This window comes from Electrophorus electricus, chromosome 10 (genome assembly GCF_041902795.1).
Source record: "Electrophorus electricus isolate QZ-2024a chromosome 10, ASM4190279v1, whole genome shotgun sequence".
Lineage (NCBI taxonomy): Eukaryota > Metazoa > Chordata > Actinopteri > Gymnotiformes > Gymnotidae > Electrophorus > Electrophorus electricus.
Window position 1 is genome coordinate 4,447,529 of NC_137506.1, and position 16,174 is coordinate 4,463,702.

The 16,174-nt window shown below is 40.3% G+C and overlaps 1 protein-coding gene across 5 annotated transcripts in view; it reads left to right on the forward strand.

Moving 5' to 3' along the window:
* The first annotated feature begins 75 nt into the window (after window positions 1-75).
* Window positions 76-16,174, forward strand: part of prox1a (prospero homeobox 1a) — a 33,102-nt gene continuing 17,003 nt past the window's right edge. For 2 of the 5 annotated variants that reach the window (XM_081721179.1, XM_081721182.1), the window contains exons 1-4: window positions 76-215; window positions 2,357-4,144; window positions 8,163-8,271; window positions 13,584-13,778. In XM_081721179.1, coding sequence (XP_081577305.1) covers window positions 2,424-4,144; window positions 8,163-8,271; window positions 13,584-13,778 — 2,025 coding nt within the window. In that variant the 5' untranslated portion in view covers window positions 76-215; window positions 2,357-2,423. The other 3 variants (XM_081721183.1, XM_081721180.1, XM_081721181.1) reach the window with 3 other exon arrangements.

Sequence of the window (16,174 nt, forward strand, 5' to 3'; positions counted from 1 at the left end):
GTGTGAGTGCGCTCCAGCCTCGTACTGTTGGTGTTCGCTGAGACGTACAATTTCCATCTAGAGAGAGGAGCGGCGCACAAGAGCTCTCTTTCTCAAACACTCTCTCCTCGCTCTCGCTTCTCCTGAGAAAATACAATACTCATCTCGGGGCGAACAGCCCTCTCTGCTCTCTGCTGCACTATTGCAAAGAAGCTCAATTCGCTGTTATCTCCAGAGTAAGTAACCTTGTCCTCATATAGCTCACTGCTCTCTGCTCGCTTTTTTGTACTCTTTCATCGTTTATGAGTTTGAAAGCAGTAGATTACTTTTGATAGGGTGCAATGTAGCCTATCGCTTAACTCTTAGTAAACATTTTTTGTATGGTTGACTGAGACGAATTAAATATGGTCAAGATTCATAAATACACTGAAGACATTATTCACAGTGACCTGGAGGGAATTTACACAGTTGAGTTACTTTTCATATCTGGCTTATGAAGTAAGTATACGATCATTTGATGTTTCTGTACAGACAACGGGAAACAATCACGTTTAAGTTTTTGGTTTCAACTTGACTAAGCAGCGTTTTTACCTTATAATTGTGTGTTTGTGCATTAATTTGGACGTTGCGCGTATTTTGTAATAAAAATTCATTTCTGTAAGGATTCAAATATCTGTGCTTTAACTCATTAACGGATTTGCATTCTAGTTCCGTTTTTACCTTGTTACTAGCCTTAATCCCTTGCGCTGTAATACATTATAGCGCTCGAGTTTGACACTTCGCTCAGAAATGTAAACTCGTATTGGCCGCAAGTATATCGGATTTGTATATCCAAGGAACATTGCGTTGCACGTATTTGTAATCATTGATGTTCACGGGTGCATCACTACGCACGTTTACCTGTCATTGACTTTTTTTTGTCGGCAAACGCAGCCAATCCAAAACTTGTAGGCTGTTTTTCCTTCACGCGCGCTATTTTGTTAGAGCTCCGTATGTAACATTGAGGGATATTGCTGTTAACGTCGGGTCTAGTCAGAAAACGCTCCCTAAGAGAAGGTTTGCAGTGACGACTTTGTTGTTGTCAGGTTAGCTGATGGTGTAAAACACCTTTAAAATCAGTTTTGTGTTTCGACATCACATTACGTGAACGATGCGATTTTCCTTTTCCGCGATTATTGGTTTGCCTCACCAAAAATCAGGTCTTCGGAAGAGAAGCAGCACCTGGCTTGAGCGAGTAGTCTAAACAAAATAAATTAGCATGTCCTTAAAACGAGTTTTTGTATAATTTTTATGACTTCTTGTAGTATGTAACACTAAACGTACATGCATTATTTTACTTATACCATTGACTTTTAATGCCTGAAATGACAAGGCCACTTTGTGGGGTTAACTTCAGCCAGTATTTAAAAACTTTATCAGTACCTCAGTACATCAGAAGTTATAGGCCTTCTTTTCTGTTGCGATAGTCATTTGCAGATCAAGACAGAAATCAAACTGGCATGAACGTGATAAGAAGAGGTGAATGCAGATCTGTTGTATTACTTTTTTAACGCGAGAGTTTAGGAGGACTACCTTCCCTACAGGTTATGAATCAAAGAGTTTTCTTGGCTACATATTTTCAACATCACTTATTACCAAGTATGCTGTAATCTCTGATTAAATAAATAATTGAACTATACAGTTTAATTAATTAAGCTTAGATATTAAATACCTTCAATTTCTTTATTGGGCTGTATAAATAAACATTTCTCGCTTTAGTTTTACACTTGTCTACAGACTTATTGCAGACTTATTTGCAGACTTATTGCAGTGCCTCTGTGTAAATGTATCACGTTAACTGGAGTTGCACAGTTCCACGGTAGTATTTAAAGGTATTACATTTGAGCTTTCTAATTATTCATTTGTGGGGGGGGGGGTTTAAGTATATATGTATGTATTTATTTCCAGAGAATAGTACAGTGGTTCCGCACTAGATGATAAAAAGAAAAACACAGTTAACAGTGTTTAGTTGTAGTACCATTACTTGTGATAAGGTTCCTCAGTGTCTTTTACTGTGCAATGCAATTTAAATATGGCTAAGGTTCAACCTTTTTCTTTTATATTCTTTTACATTTTGATTTACATTCACAGGTATGCATGATACCTTATTCCATTAAAATGAATAGAACATTATTATAATATTACTTAGATAATATTGAAAAATAAGAGTATCCTTCAAAATCTCTGTGAGTAATTTTCTTAGTTGGCCTGATGGGAGATTATTTAGAACAATTCATGCTTTAATTTCCTATTGTATAATATATGTGTGATATTTTGATTTGCATATAGACTTTATGTAAAAGTCATTTATTCCTGTTCTTTGTTTCTTCTTGGCCAGACTTACAGGGTTCCCAAGCTGTGTCCAGTTGACAGGCTTTTAAAGATGGCACAGTAACAGTCCAGTGATGCCTGACCATGACAGCACAGCCCTCTTAAGCAGACAAACCAAGAGAAGAAGAGTTGACATTGGAGTGAAAAGGACTGTAACAGCAGCATCTGTGGCTTTCGCTCGATCAAAAGCAAGCATTTTCAGTGCCATGAATCCCCACGGATCTGAACAGGATGTTGAGTGTTCTGTGGTACAACACGCAGACAGCGAGAAGTCCAATGTGCTTCGCAAGTTACTGAAAAGGGCAAACTCCTATGAAGATGCCATGATGCCCTTTCCTGGGGCCACCATCATCTCACAGCTGCTGAAAAGTAATCTAACCAAAAATGGAGTCAGTGAGCCCACCTTCCAGAGCAGTGGCCTGTCCAGCACTGGCTCAGAGATGCACCAGGAGGATGCCTGCAGCACGTCGTCTCGGGGTAGCCCTCCGGAGTGCCTGTCTCCCTTCAGCAGGCCCTCCATGGCACAATTTGACATTGATCGGTTGACAGATGAGCACCTGAGAGCAAAACGTGCCCGGGTGGAGAACATCATTCGTGGGATGAGCCACTCTCCCAGTGTCACACTCCGCACAGGTGAAAATGAGCGTGAGGGGGCAGCCCAGCCCCCAAGCCCTCGCGAGGGCTACAGAGAAAACAAGCGCAAGCAGAAACTGCCCCAGCAGCAGCAGCAGAGTTTTCAGCAGTTCGTCTCTGCTCGCAAAGAGCAGAAGCAAGAAGAGCGCCGGCAACTCAAACTGCAGCTGGAGGACATGCAGAAACAACTCCGCCAGCTACAGGAGAAGTTTTATCAGATATATGACAGCACTGACTCTGAGAACGATGAAGATGGGAACCTCTCAGAGGACAGCCTGCATTCTGATGGAATGGACATTCGTGTCTCTGATCCAGCTCCTGACCGCTCAGACAATGAGATGTCTGATCTGGATCCGGGACACTTCTTGGACCGAGCTCGAGCACTCATTCGTGAGCAGACCGTGCTGACAGGGGGGGAGAAACCCAAGCGAGATGGCTCCAGGGGAAAGGCTCATGGACCAACGTCAATGCATGCAGAAGGAAAACAGCTAGCAGAGACACTGAAACAGGAGCTGAACACAGCCATGTCCCAGGTAGTGGACACAGTGGTAAAAGTCTTTGCAAAACCTCCACGTCCTCTTCCACAGGTCTTCACCCCTGTGCAGACACCCTCAGACCGCTTCACAGTCAATGGTGAGAACCCCAACTTCCACACCACTAACCCGCGTTTGCAATGTTTTGGCGATGTCATCATTCCTAATCCTCTTGACTCTTTTGGCGCCATGCAAGTGCCCAACTCAAATGACCAAACAGAGGCCCTGCCACTGGTAGTAAGAAAGAACTCTGCAGACCATACTGGCACTCTGCCCACGCCTGGGGGTCACCACGCTGCTCTGCACCCATCACCGTTATCCACAACTATTGGCTTCAGCCCTCCCTCCTTCCGCCATCCTTTCCCCCTTCCTCTCATGGGGTACCCTTTCCAAAACCCTTTAGCTGCCCCAACTGGGCCTTATTCAGGCAAGGACAGATCTTCTCCTGAGTCCCTGGACCTCTCCAGAGAGACTACCAGCCTACGGACCAAGATGTCCTCCAACCACCTCAGCACCCATCGCTCCATTTCCCCAACACACAACCCTGAAAGTCTTTCTCTATCGCTCATCAAGTCTGAATGTGGTGACCTCCAAGATATGTCTGACATCTCTCCATATTCAGGAAGTACAATATCCTTTTGCAAAAGTAACTCCTTGTTGGCTTATTGCAATATCCTTTTGTACAGTTTAAAGTAATTGTTTGTGTAACTATTTCTGAAATTTTATAGACAATAGATTTAAACAGATATAAGATCTAAAGGGCTTGCCCAATATGACTGCAAGAATGTTTATATTACATATGAATTATATTACATATTACTGGGAGAATTTTTGCAGGAGGATTTAAAAAAGATCATTTAATTTTATCTCCATTAATTAGTACATTTCAGATCATGTGTTCATGCAAAAAAGCTTGATGATTGAGGCCTTCAAGTGTGTGCTGAGGGAACGATCCTGAAAGGCCCTGCTATGGTGAAGATGCTTCTTATCTTCTCTGTTCTCACACTATCACAGAGACCCACAATAAATTCCCCTCTTTCATCACAGCGTATGTAAGACTTTGGACATAAATGCTCAAAGCAAATCGTGTTTCAAAGCTAGGAAGTGAAAGGACAAGAGAGCTCCTTTGCTGAGTGGTCTTAGCATCCTGCATTTACAAAGATATCTGTTCCTAAGGCAGCATTTGTAGGAGGACTTTGTACTTGCTGAATGCTATATTAAAGTAATAGGGAACAGCAGTATGATGTATTCAATGATTTTTGTTTGGCTGTTTGTTTCTCTAATGTTCCCTCTTAACCACTTACACTCCAGAGACCTGCCAGTGGGTCCTGACTCTCATTCCTCGCTCTTGTCACTACATACTTTTCGCATTAATATTAATGAAGTTCCTGAATAATTCACAATATTACTGAATAACATGGTTATTAATAGCACATTAATCTAAAAGATTAATAACTAAATAATAAGCCTCAGGTTGAAGAGACTAATTCATATAACATGTTGCTTCGTAGAGTATCTAAGAAGAAAAAAGTCTTATTCCCTCTGATCATGAACAGCTTGCTATAGTGGGAAGCACTTGCAGCACTAATAGCTGTTGCCTGGCAGCAGAGCTAGTCTTTTCATCTGTCTCTTTTTCCTGGTGTGAACAGGTGTTTTCAGGTAGTTGTTTATCCTTCACCCCCATCCCTTTTTACAACCGTATACCAAAAAGCTAATAGATGTCTTACAAGCCCTGAATATGCCCATTTTAAGAATAAACTCAGATGGTATAATACTATATGTGTTTTTAAATCATGGATTGTTCAATCTAGCTGCACGGTTCAGATTTGGTACAAAGTATGATACACAAATATTTTTGAACTTTAATATAATTATCAGATTTTTTATGTACTCCATCCTGTAAATTAATATTAAAAAATATTAGTTTCCAAAATATTAATGTTCAAAATATTTATTCTTTTTTGTCCTCTTTCAATAACAAGGCAAACGCTTTCAGCTCTGAAAGAGTTAAAGTGTCTTTTACTTCAGTAAATAAACATGTGCACCTGCACAGTTGGGCTCTCAACTGCAATGTCTCAATATTTGCAAAATAGGGTCTTTAATCAAATATTAAATTTTATTCAAATTCTAAAAGGAACAGGCAGCCAATTGTCTTCAGCTGTGTCCAGAATGATCCTCCTTGTCACGCGCCTTCTTTGCATCTCAAGAAAAATAGCCTTGTTCAGTTCCCCTTCAGCATTTGCATATAGAGAGTCCGAACAGCTCTGGCACGGTGCGCCTACAAGACACATGGGGGCTGGGGTGTTGAAGGCAGTTTGCATGCCTAATGTAACAGACCAGGCTGAGGTTCACTGTTGTTTAACATATATTTTAGTTAAATACATTCGGGTGAATAAAATGATTAACTATAGGCTTTTCTCCATTCTGCTGATATTTTAGACATATGGTCATTATAGTGTTATTAGTATTACAATATGAAGCCTCTAGATTTCATCATACATTTTTGCTCTCACCTATTAAAAGAATATGGTATGCTTTTTTGAGCTGATGCAGCCTGAATGTGCAGTTTTAGTGTACTAGGCAAAGTTAAGAGGATTTTTTTAGGAAGAAGTTAGGTTCAGCTGTGGCACATTTGTGTAATCTTTCATGTTGCCAAGCAGATGTCTAGCATTAATTTATGGATTTATCATCTGATGTGGACATCTCTATGTCCCTGTCTCTCCTTACACCTGGCACTTGGATCAGATTTCAATAGTTATTGTCTTCCTTTCATGAAACTCACTGAAAACAAAACAAAACAAAACAAAAAGGCGGATGGTGCATGCCATCCGCAGCGCTGGTGTTTTTGTAGCATCTCGTTTGGCTATAACCCATGGGAACCCTGTTTTTCCCCGTATCCTTCAATTCTTCATATTCATGTTTGCATTATTTTTTGACTGACCTTGGCTGTGGCCTGGCTGGTTATATACCGAGTGGGCCAGTGTTTACTTGATCTTCTTGTCACTGTGCATATTTACGTATCCTAGAAACGACTGTATTTTTCTTAGAAGAGAGGTTTCCTTGTAGGAAATGGGCACTGGGTGAGTCAGGTCTATCATGTCTTGCTCATATATTTTTCCAGGACCTTTAGGTATTTAAATATGCTTCAGAGAAGTGTTAAAATTACACTTTTTATTTTTTATATATATATATATATATATATATATAATTTATTTATTTTTGAATTAATTGACCAAAGATATGGCCTACAATTTGACAGAAACATCTCAGTAAAATTATTTTAAACAAGAGGCAGCCAGTGATGGTGTTCACTATTCCTTTTTCTCCCCCGTGTCTAAGCCAGACACATCTTTCTACTCTACTGTATTTCCTTTACTTGAGGGACTAGACTTCTTTCTTTATGCTTCTGAAAAAGCCTTGGGATCCTTGAAAAAACTTTCCTCCTGTCTCTTGCTTTCCCATCCTCTTCCCCAGTCATTCACAACTATTATTTGCTCTATGTGTTATGACACATGGCAGAAAAGAAGTCAATGCTCTTTTCAGTCTTTGCTATTAGTGTATTGGAGGTCACACAGGGCTGTTTTCGTTCCCTTGTCTCTTTACACAAGGAGTGTGTCCAACAACATGGATGGCATCACTGTAGTCCCACTACAGCACAAATAGACTCACTTGTGCTATAGAAACAGTTTGAATATTTAGAAATGCTAGTTTTTTGTCAGTATTTAATTTATACTCATTTTTACATACAAACTGTCAGCATGATTATTTGAAGTTAACACTTCCTTTGGCTCCCAATGCAGCACTGAGCATATAAACCAACGTGAAGGGGCTGCAGTGGGGAATTAGCGCCCACTCTCTGCATCACACGGACAGCATAAGCCTCTGCTGGGCCAGCCTCTTAATTGACCTTGCAGGGGCCCATTGATTTAGCCCCATATGAATCTTCATTTTTGATAAATTATAAAGCCATTAATTTGCCGAGGAAATGGCATGGCCAGTCTGCATCGCAGATGTGGCTAAAGCTGCCATAACTGACAGCACAGCGGCCATGCCAGGAGGCTGGGGGGCAGGGGTGCTGGGGCTGCAGTGTGGGGGTAAAGGTGGAGGGTGGGGGCAGAAGTGCTGGGGGTGGAGGTTGGGGGCAGGGGGGGCTGGGGGTTGTTGGGGCGACTGTAATGAGGAGATGGCTCTGGTTAGCCATGTCTCCTCCTGGGACTACTCTCAGCAGCCGTCTGTTTACCAATCTACAGGGTAATGCCACCTCCAGATAAATAGGGTTTTTATTGGATAAGCAGGCATTTATTGACCAGCAATACTGAGTATATTGACTGGAACTCTTTTAGAACTTTTAGAGGCCTTTCAGGTTGTAGACGGTAATATGTGAGTTAAAAAATATTTTGGATGATGTCGGATGTGGTTTCATTTAATAATGCTATTGTGTACTGTTGTGAAATTATGCAAATGTTAGACTGGTTATAAATATTATTTTCTGAAATGTGTGTGTGTGTGTGTGTGTGCATATATATATATATATATATATATATATTATTCATCTGTATTTATCTCTACTTTTATTATCATAAAACATGAATATAAGTTGATATCTCTGTATATATTAATATATTTTCCTTGACCTTCAATTCTGCAAATCCAAGAAGGGCTCTCTCCCAACCATCTAAAGAAAGCCAAGCTGATGTTCTTCTACACCCGCTACCCTAGCTCCAACATGCTGAAGATGTTTTTCTCCGATGTGAAGGTGAGCCTGTCTCTGACCATTAACCACATGTTGTGAGAGGGGGCTCTGCCATACTAGCCCAGATGGGTCAGAACAGACGGCCAACTCTCTCTCCCAGCTTACTCCTTTCTCTCTCTCTCACTCCTCACTCTCAGATAGATAGATAGATAGATAGATAGATAGATAGATAGATAGATAGATAGATAGATAGATAGATAGATAGATAGATAGATAGATAGATAGATAGATAGATAGATAGATAGATAGATAGATAGATAGATTACTAGTACATCATAAGCTCCCATTTGCCCTTTCTCTTTGTTTCACTATTCCTAAGTAAATTAGGGGATTGTAGCTGATGGAATGAACTGAAAGGAGTCATGAGAAATAGGCAAGTGCACGGAAGAGGGAACAGCAGGGGCAACAAACAAACTAGAGAATGACAACACCAACAAAACAATGGAGTCTCTTATTTACTATTTAATTTGTGGTTGAAGCATAAAGCAGCAGGCATATGGGCGAGAAATAATGTGACAGATTCAGGCCACATTATTCAAATGAGATAAGGATGGTCCTTTGAGTCCCAGTTGGACATGCCCTGGGTCTGCAGCAAGCACAGCATCATGTAATGGAGTCTGTTACATTTTTGTGTCTACAACATGGCAGGGAAAACCTTTCCACAGTCTAGAGTATTTACTGACATTAGTCATTAGCTGTGAATAAACTATGTGGTTCTTGGATTCATTGTATTGTCTTTATATGACAAGGTTATGCCACTCTTAAATGCAGTATATTAAATTATTCTAGAATAAGGTCAGGGTTCTGGGAACTGTTGTTGTTTTTCCAGAGGAAATAAAGGACACCATGTATTTTCTAGATAAGAAGTATATATGTTAAAGAATTAAGCATAAATTACGTAATAATTACAGTGTAATAAGCTAATGAAAGCTATGGGACTAACTAATTAAAGAGGCTTATTCACCACAGTAATGAGATCTTAATAGAGAGTAATGACTGTGGGAAATAAGTTGATTTGACAACCATTTCATCTCTAATGGGATGACAGAAGCCCCTACCTTTTGACCATAACATCTATATAATAGCCTGCTTAAATTTAAATTGTGCATTAACTTGCAGTTCCTTAAGCCTTTATTGTTGTTTATAATTAATATATATGATTTCAGTGGTTTCATGTATTATTTTGGCAACAATCTTTTGAATTTACTTGTAAAGGTTTTTTTTTGGGGGGGGGGGGGGGTTAAATGTAAATGTAACATATACACAGTATTAGAAAAATAAAAATAAAAACATTGTTTAAATTCAGAGCAGTCAGAAGGCAAAGCTGTTTGTTGTGTTTAGTTCCAAGCTTGTGACCAGGATCTGTTGTAGGTCATGATTTGACAGGTCTGTTTTAGATCATAGGCAGTGGTAGCTCAGTAGTTAAGGTATTCAACTAGTAATCAGAAGGTGGCCAGTTCAAGCCACACTGCTGCCAAGTTGCCACTGTTGGGTGCCTCAGCGAGGCCCTTAACTCTCAATTGCTCAAATTGTGCTCACTCATAATTGTAAGTCGCTTTGGCTAAAAGTGTCAGGTAAATGTCATGGTCTGACAGGTCTGTTTTGTCCCTTCTTATCAGCTGGTAAAATAATCTCTATCTCCTTTCATCCTGGTTAAACTGGTTAAATGATCTACAACTATTTTCATACTGGATAAATGGTGGGTCAGAGTTGTCACAAGCATGATAGCTTGTTTAAGTAAGCTCTAAAATCCAATTTTTATAATACCTGAAGCATATGCACTACATGACTTTCTAGACTGAGAGGAGTGACTGAAACGGGTAAAGATGGGGAGAGGGTTAAAATGGGTAACAGAGGAGAGGAGCTTTGATGATGAGGGGTCACAGTAGGTATATAGGAGCTATTTTGTCAGTCTACCATGGTCAAGGCCTACTGGTTAGCTAGGCATCACCAGTAGGGTTGTCCAATCTTACATTTTAGCCACTAGTTTAGGCATGGTCTTCTCTTCTGAAATAATGCCAGATGCTATTAAGAGATCAATATCAAGAAACATTAACCTATTGAGGCACTAAAATAGAATCTACAGATCCTGACCTTTCCCACATTCATGTTTAGTGTGCCTGTCTTAAGTGTTGGTGGTGCTGGGGTGGGAGGGGTGGGAGGGGTAAAGCCCATATAAGTAGCATCTGAAACAGCTTGCATGGAGCATGTGAAAGCCTGTATTGTCCATGGCTAACAGAGGAAATGTGCAGAATGACGGGTCAAGTCTTCCCCCCTGTGACTCAGAGAGAGGGATCTCTATTACTAAAGGAATAATCTTTCACAGGCTTGTGAGCATGAGTGTGTGAAATAGTCCTGTCCTGTACACATGCGCACATGCATCCACATGCTTGCACACATATGCGCGCGCACACACACACACACACACACACACACACACACACACACAAAAAAACCTTTTAGTTTGTTTTGTATATTCTGTATATAGTTTAATATGGTTGATTGAGTGTGTATGGTGTAGCCTGCTCATATCAATGTATAATAGTTTGGTTATTTGCATGTCTTTAAGTTTTCTTTTGTCCTTAATTTTTCTGTTAATTTTGTCCTTTATGCAGATATTTCCCATTTTTCTTTCATCCTTGCCAGTGTTATTCTCAGGAAATTCTGGGTATTTGTGTTGATGTGTTAGTTACCCTATTGCTGTGTGTGTGTGTGTGTGTGTGTGTGTGTGTGTGTGTGTGTGTGTGTGTGTGTGTGTGTGTGTGTGTGTGTGTGTGTGTGTGTGTGTGTGTGTGTGTGTGTGTGTGTGTGTATGTGTGTGTGTATATGTGTGGGCCTAGACAGGCAGATAATGCAGGTCCTTAACTGCTGAGTTGTCACATTCCAGCAGTGCAGCCCTTTTGACTTTTAACTCTGGTTTTTCTGACTGGCAACAATGAGCTTTAAACTCCCTTTATACTACTTAGCCAAATGGTGTCATGTGGACTTACTTTTCTGTGGTCCCCGTTATATCATTTGCTGTCTGTTCTGGAAATGGACCTCCTTCTCTCACTGTGGCATTCCTCTCTTCTGAGCGCTTCAATCATATGAGACAATGTATTTTGACAATAGACAGGTCTAATCTCAATGTCAAAGTACTTTTCATTCCCCAGTGAGCAGCCCACTATGATTTTGTACTGTTTGTACCTACTATGATTTTGGACTGTTTTGTTTCTTATTCTAAAATAATTAACTGGAGGCTTGGGGGTTGAGGGGGAGATGCATCATGGCAGCTAGGGTTCATTATTCCTTATTTGGTCGGTGATTTTTGCTGTATAGCGGGAAAAAAGAAACCCTCCCAGTTCAGCAGATCCTTATACATAGAAGTTCTTTTGAAATGGCTAACCAGGAAATCAGATAGCCCTGCTTCTCTCTCCCTCTCTCTCTCTCTCTGCCTGTCTCTCTCTGTGCGTCTGTCTCTCTCTCTCTCTCTCTCTCTCTCTCACCCTTCTAGCCTCTCTTGCTTGCTGGGTGTCCCCTTTGCACTTCCTCTTTCTCTCTTCCTCTCTTTCTTTCTTTCTTTCTTTCTTTCTTTCTTTCTTTCTTTCTTTCTTTCTCTCTCTCTCTCTCTCTCTAGTCTTTCCCTACAATATGCTGAGAAGGATGAAGTACCATGCAGTCTGAATGTATGCTACTTGGAGAGGTTAAGTACATGTTTGAACTTCTGCAGAATTGGGGCATTTGAATGATGACAATTTATTTTCTGTTTAATTATGTGTGAGGAATTCTTGCAGTGCTACAGTAATTACACTCCTGCCTTGGCCTCTTAGGGCACCCATCATCCCACTGTGGTTCTCCCACTAACTTGGTTCCTCCACTATGAATTCTCATTGACTTCATTATCTTAAATTTGAGAGCATGAAGACAAGTTTCCACATGGTAATTACATCTACCTACACACAAGATGGGTTTCTTTCTCCAACAGCTACATTCTCTCTCTCTCTCTCTCTCTCTCTCTCTCTCTCTCTCTCTCTCTCTCTCTCTCTACCTCTTTTTTTCCATTTTCTTCCCCTTTCCCCTGGACAACTGTCATCTAAACATGTATCCGCATGTTCACACAAGTAGATAATTGCTCATAATAAATGATGCCAGGAAGTGTGGAAGGGGACTGAGGGATTAATGATCGCCATAGTAACCAAAGCCTGCTGCATTTATGGCTATATGCACCTCAGCTGTTCTGCACATTCACATACTTGGAAAAGATGTACCCATGTATCCAAAACACACACACGCGCGCGCACACACACACTATATTGCTTCTGTTTGTCCAGAAAACAAACATCTGATGCAATAATAGCTACTTTACTGTGCATTAGTACAAAGAATGTATTAAATGAACACACAAAACCTTGTCACACTTGTGTCATGCAAGTCATTTGTTGAGGTTACAGGTCAAAGGTGAAACACACATGGCTATCCTGATATGTTCGTTTGTTAATTTGCATACTAACGTCACTGGATCATGGTAGTTCCCAAAATCACTTAATGACAATTGTTTGCCTACAAATCTGAACACACTATAACTAGCACTATCTGAATGCACTATAACAGTAATACTATCTGAACACACTATAACTCTAATACTATGTTTGTAAATCTGAACATACTATACTAACACTATCTGAATGCACTATGACTCTAACACTATGTTTGTAGCACAACTAGGTTGTTGCGTGCTTTTTTTATTTAATTTTGTTTATTCGCTCAATTTCACCCGTTAGCGGATATTATTAGTGGTGGTGACTGGGGGGGCAGCCCTAGGGCATATCAGAATTAACTGAGCTACTTGATATGGAAATTTGCTGTCAGTACTTTACAGGCTGTTAACACAATTATAATTTCATCCACTCAACCCTGAACTGTTTGCATTTGTGCATAACTGCACAAATCTACACTGATCATGTAAGCCTCCCCCAGAACCCCTGACCGCTCTTTCACAACCAAAGGTGTATTTGCCAACTCATTATTCTCAAGGACAATATGAAACAAACACAATTGTAGAAATAAATGTCTTACCTTGCAAATGTTTGCACTGAACTAAAGCAACTTCAGGTTACCCTGCAATAGTTGCACATATGAAAATGTAACAAATTACTGAAAGGTTATGATCTTAATTAGTATTTCACAAAAAAAGTTAAAAAAGAAAATGTTTTGCATTGCTTTGCTATACAAATGTATCACATTGACATGGTGTCAAATTTACATGTTCTAGTGAGTATAATACTTGTCTTAAATATAAAATGGAGTGCTAAATCTTACAATCTCTGTTCCTGTAGTTCAACCGTTGCATTACGTCTCAGCTGATCAAGTGGTTTAGCAACTTCCGTGAGTTCTACTACATCCAGATGGAAAAGTTTGCCCGCCAGGCCATCAACGATGGTGTGACTGGAGCAGAGGAACTAATGGTCAGTCGAGACTGTGAGCTGTATCGCGCCCTCAACATGCACTACAATAAGGCCAACGATTTTGAGGTGAGCTCTGTTCATTACAGTGTTTTGGGTTATGTGTGTGTGTCCTTATATGATTGTGGTCGATTTATGTGTGGTAACATCCAACAACCTTATGTGTGGCATCAACCTCAAAATAAAAACATAAATATTAATATAATTAATCAATATACTTCAATGTAGTTCATAAATATTTATTTATTTATTATTTGTGAAATATCTATCATGTACTTTTGCAGTGCAACATTATTTGTACCCCCATTATGTAAAATTGTTGGTAACAGTGAAGTCCCAGAATCTTGCCAGTTAGCATAAAGAAGCACTTTATATCTACAGATAATCATATTTTTATAAGAAATATTTTTTTAATAAGAAAGACTTATGCGCATAATGTAGTAGCTAGCACATCTGAGCTTAGTGTCCTGATTATAACAAAAAAAGTTATTTTGGAGGTAGAGTTGCAAACCTGCTTTTTTCCTTTTATTATATCGATAATATCCAGAAAATGTAAGAGTAATTTATTTGTAAAAACATTTTATCGAAAACTAACACACTTAATTCAGTATTTTGCTGATCTCCTTTACATGTTTTAAAACAATGAGTGCTGAGTCTCATCTCACACACCTATCTCTCCCTTTGTTCCTAAATACCTCCTCACACACCGTTCTCTCCCTTCGTTCCTGAGGTGAAGAGTCTCGAATACCTCCTCACACACCGTTCTCTCCCCTCGTTCCTGAGGTGAAGAGTCTCGAATACCTCCTCACACACCGTTCTCTCTCCTCGTTCCTGAGGTGAAGAGACTCGAATACCTCCTCACACACCGTTCTCTCTCCTCGTTCCTGAGGTGAAGAGTCTCGAATACCTCCTCACACACCGTTCTCTCTCCTCGTTCCTGAGGTGAAGAGACTCGAATACCTCCTCACACACCGTTCTCTCTCCTCGTTCCTGAGGTGAAGAGACTCGAATACCTCCTCACACACCGTTCTCTCTCCTCGTTCCTGAGGTGAAGAGACTCGAATACCTCCTCACACACTGTTCTCTCCCCTCGTTCCTGAGGTGAAGAGACTCGAATACCTCCTCACACACCGTTCTCTCCCCTCGTTCCTGAGGTGAAGAGACTCGAATACCTCCTCACACATCGTTCTCTCCCCTCGTTCCTGAGGTGAAGAGACTCGAATACCTCCTCACACATCGTTCTCTCCCCTCGTTCCTGAGGTGAAGAGACTCGAATACCTCCTCACACACTGTTCTTCCCCTCGTTCCTGAGGTGAAGAGACTTGGATACCTCCTCACACATCGTTCTGTCCCCTTGTTCCTGAGGTGAAGAGACTTGAGTACCTCCTCACACACCATTCTCTCCCTTCGTTCCTGAGGTGATGTAACTGAGTTGGTTAGCTGTAGCAGTCATGTGGCTCTCTGTTTGATATTGCCAAGACTGATTTTTGAGGCCCAACTGTCCTTGTCAAATGCAGTTTGCTGTGTGTATACTGAATACCTAAAATATGGATAGTATGTTTTAGGTCCACAGAAAATATGGTAAACAAAAACACTGTTCTTATATCCTACAGTTGTCCACAATGAGTATTGACAATATAGCACTCTTATATCATACAGTTGTCCTCACTGAGTAATGACAATATTCTATACCCCCTTTTGCTTCCTGTTTAATTTGCAGCATATCCAAACCTAGGGTTATTAAGGTTGCAGATATAAAGGAATATGATTTGCAACCAGGAAAACATTTAGGAGAGGAGTTCCTTATTTTCATGCATAAATATGGGATTTGCATGGCTGTGGAAGAAAATGCATGATACCATGAATAAGACTGTTGTTGCAAGAGAAGTGAAGTGAGGGATAAATTGATTTGCATAGCAAGAACAGGCTGGGCAGGTGTGCAGCACAACCAGGGCTGTATCAAAGACCACTGGATTATTGTCTTTTTCCCCCACACAAGGAACATTAGATTTTTAATGCAAATCACACACAGAAGGTGGGCAATGAGTTTGTCTACCTCTGACTTGGCTGTCAGAGGTGTGTGTGTTTTGACTAGCGTTTATATATATATATATATATATATATATATATATATATATACACACACACACACACACACACACACTGTTTTACTCTATTGCTAAAGGACATAATTTTTTCCCCTCTTTTCCACCTGTGACAGCAAGGCATGAAAGTGGAACGTCAGCCGATTTAGCAGACCTTTTAGCATCAAAATTCCACATTTCTAGCTCTTCCTGAATGAATATGCATTCTGCTTTGCTTATGTTTTATGTTAATGCAGTATGTACCAGTAATACGCTTCCTTCTCCTATGAGGCTTCTGTTGGAGTTTGGCCTTCTTGGTTCATTCGTCCTCTCCATTTCCCTCTTTACGCTTTTCAAAAAAAAGCCTGCATTTGCCCTTCT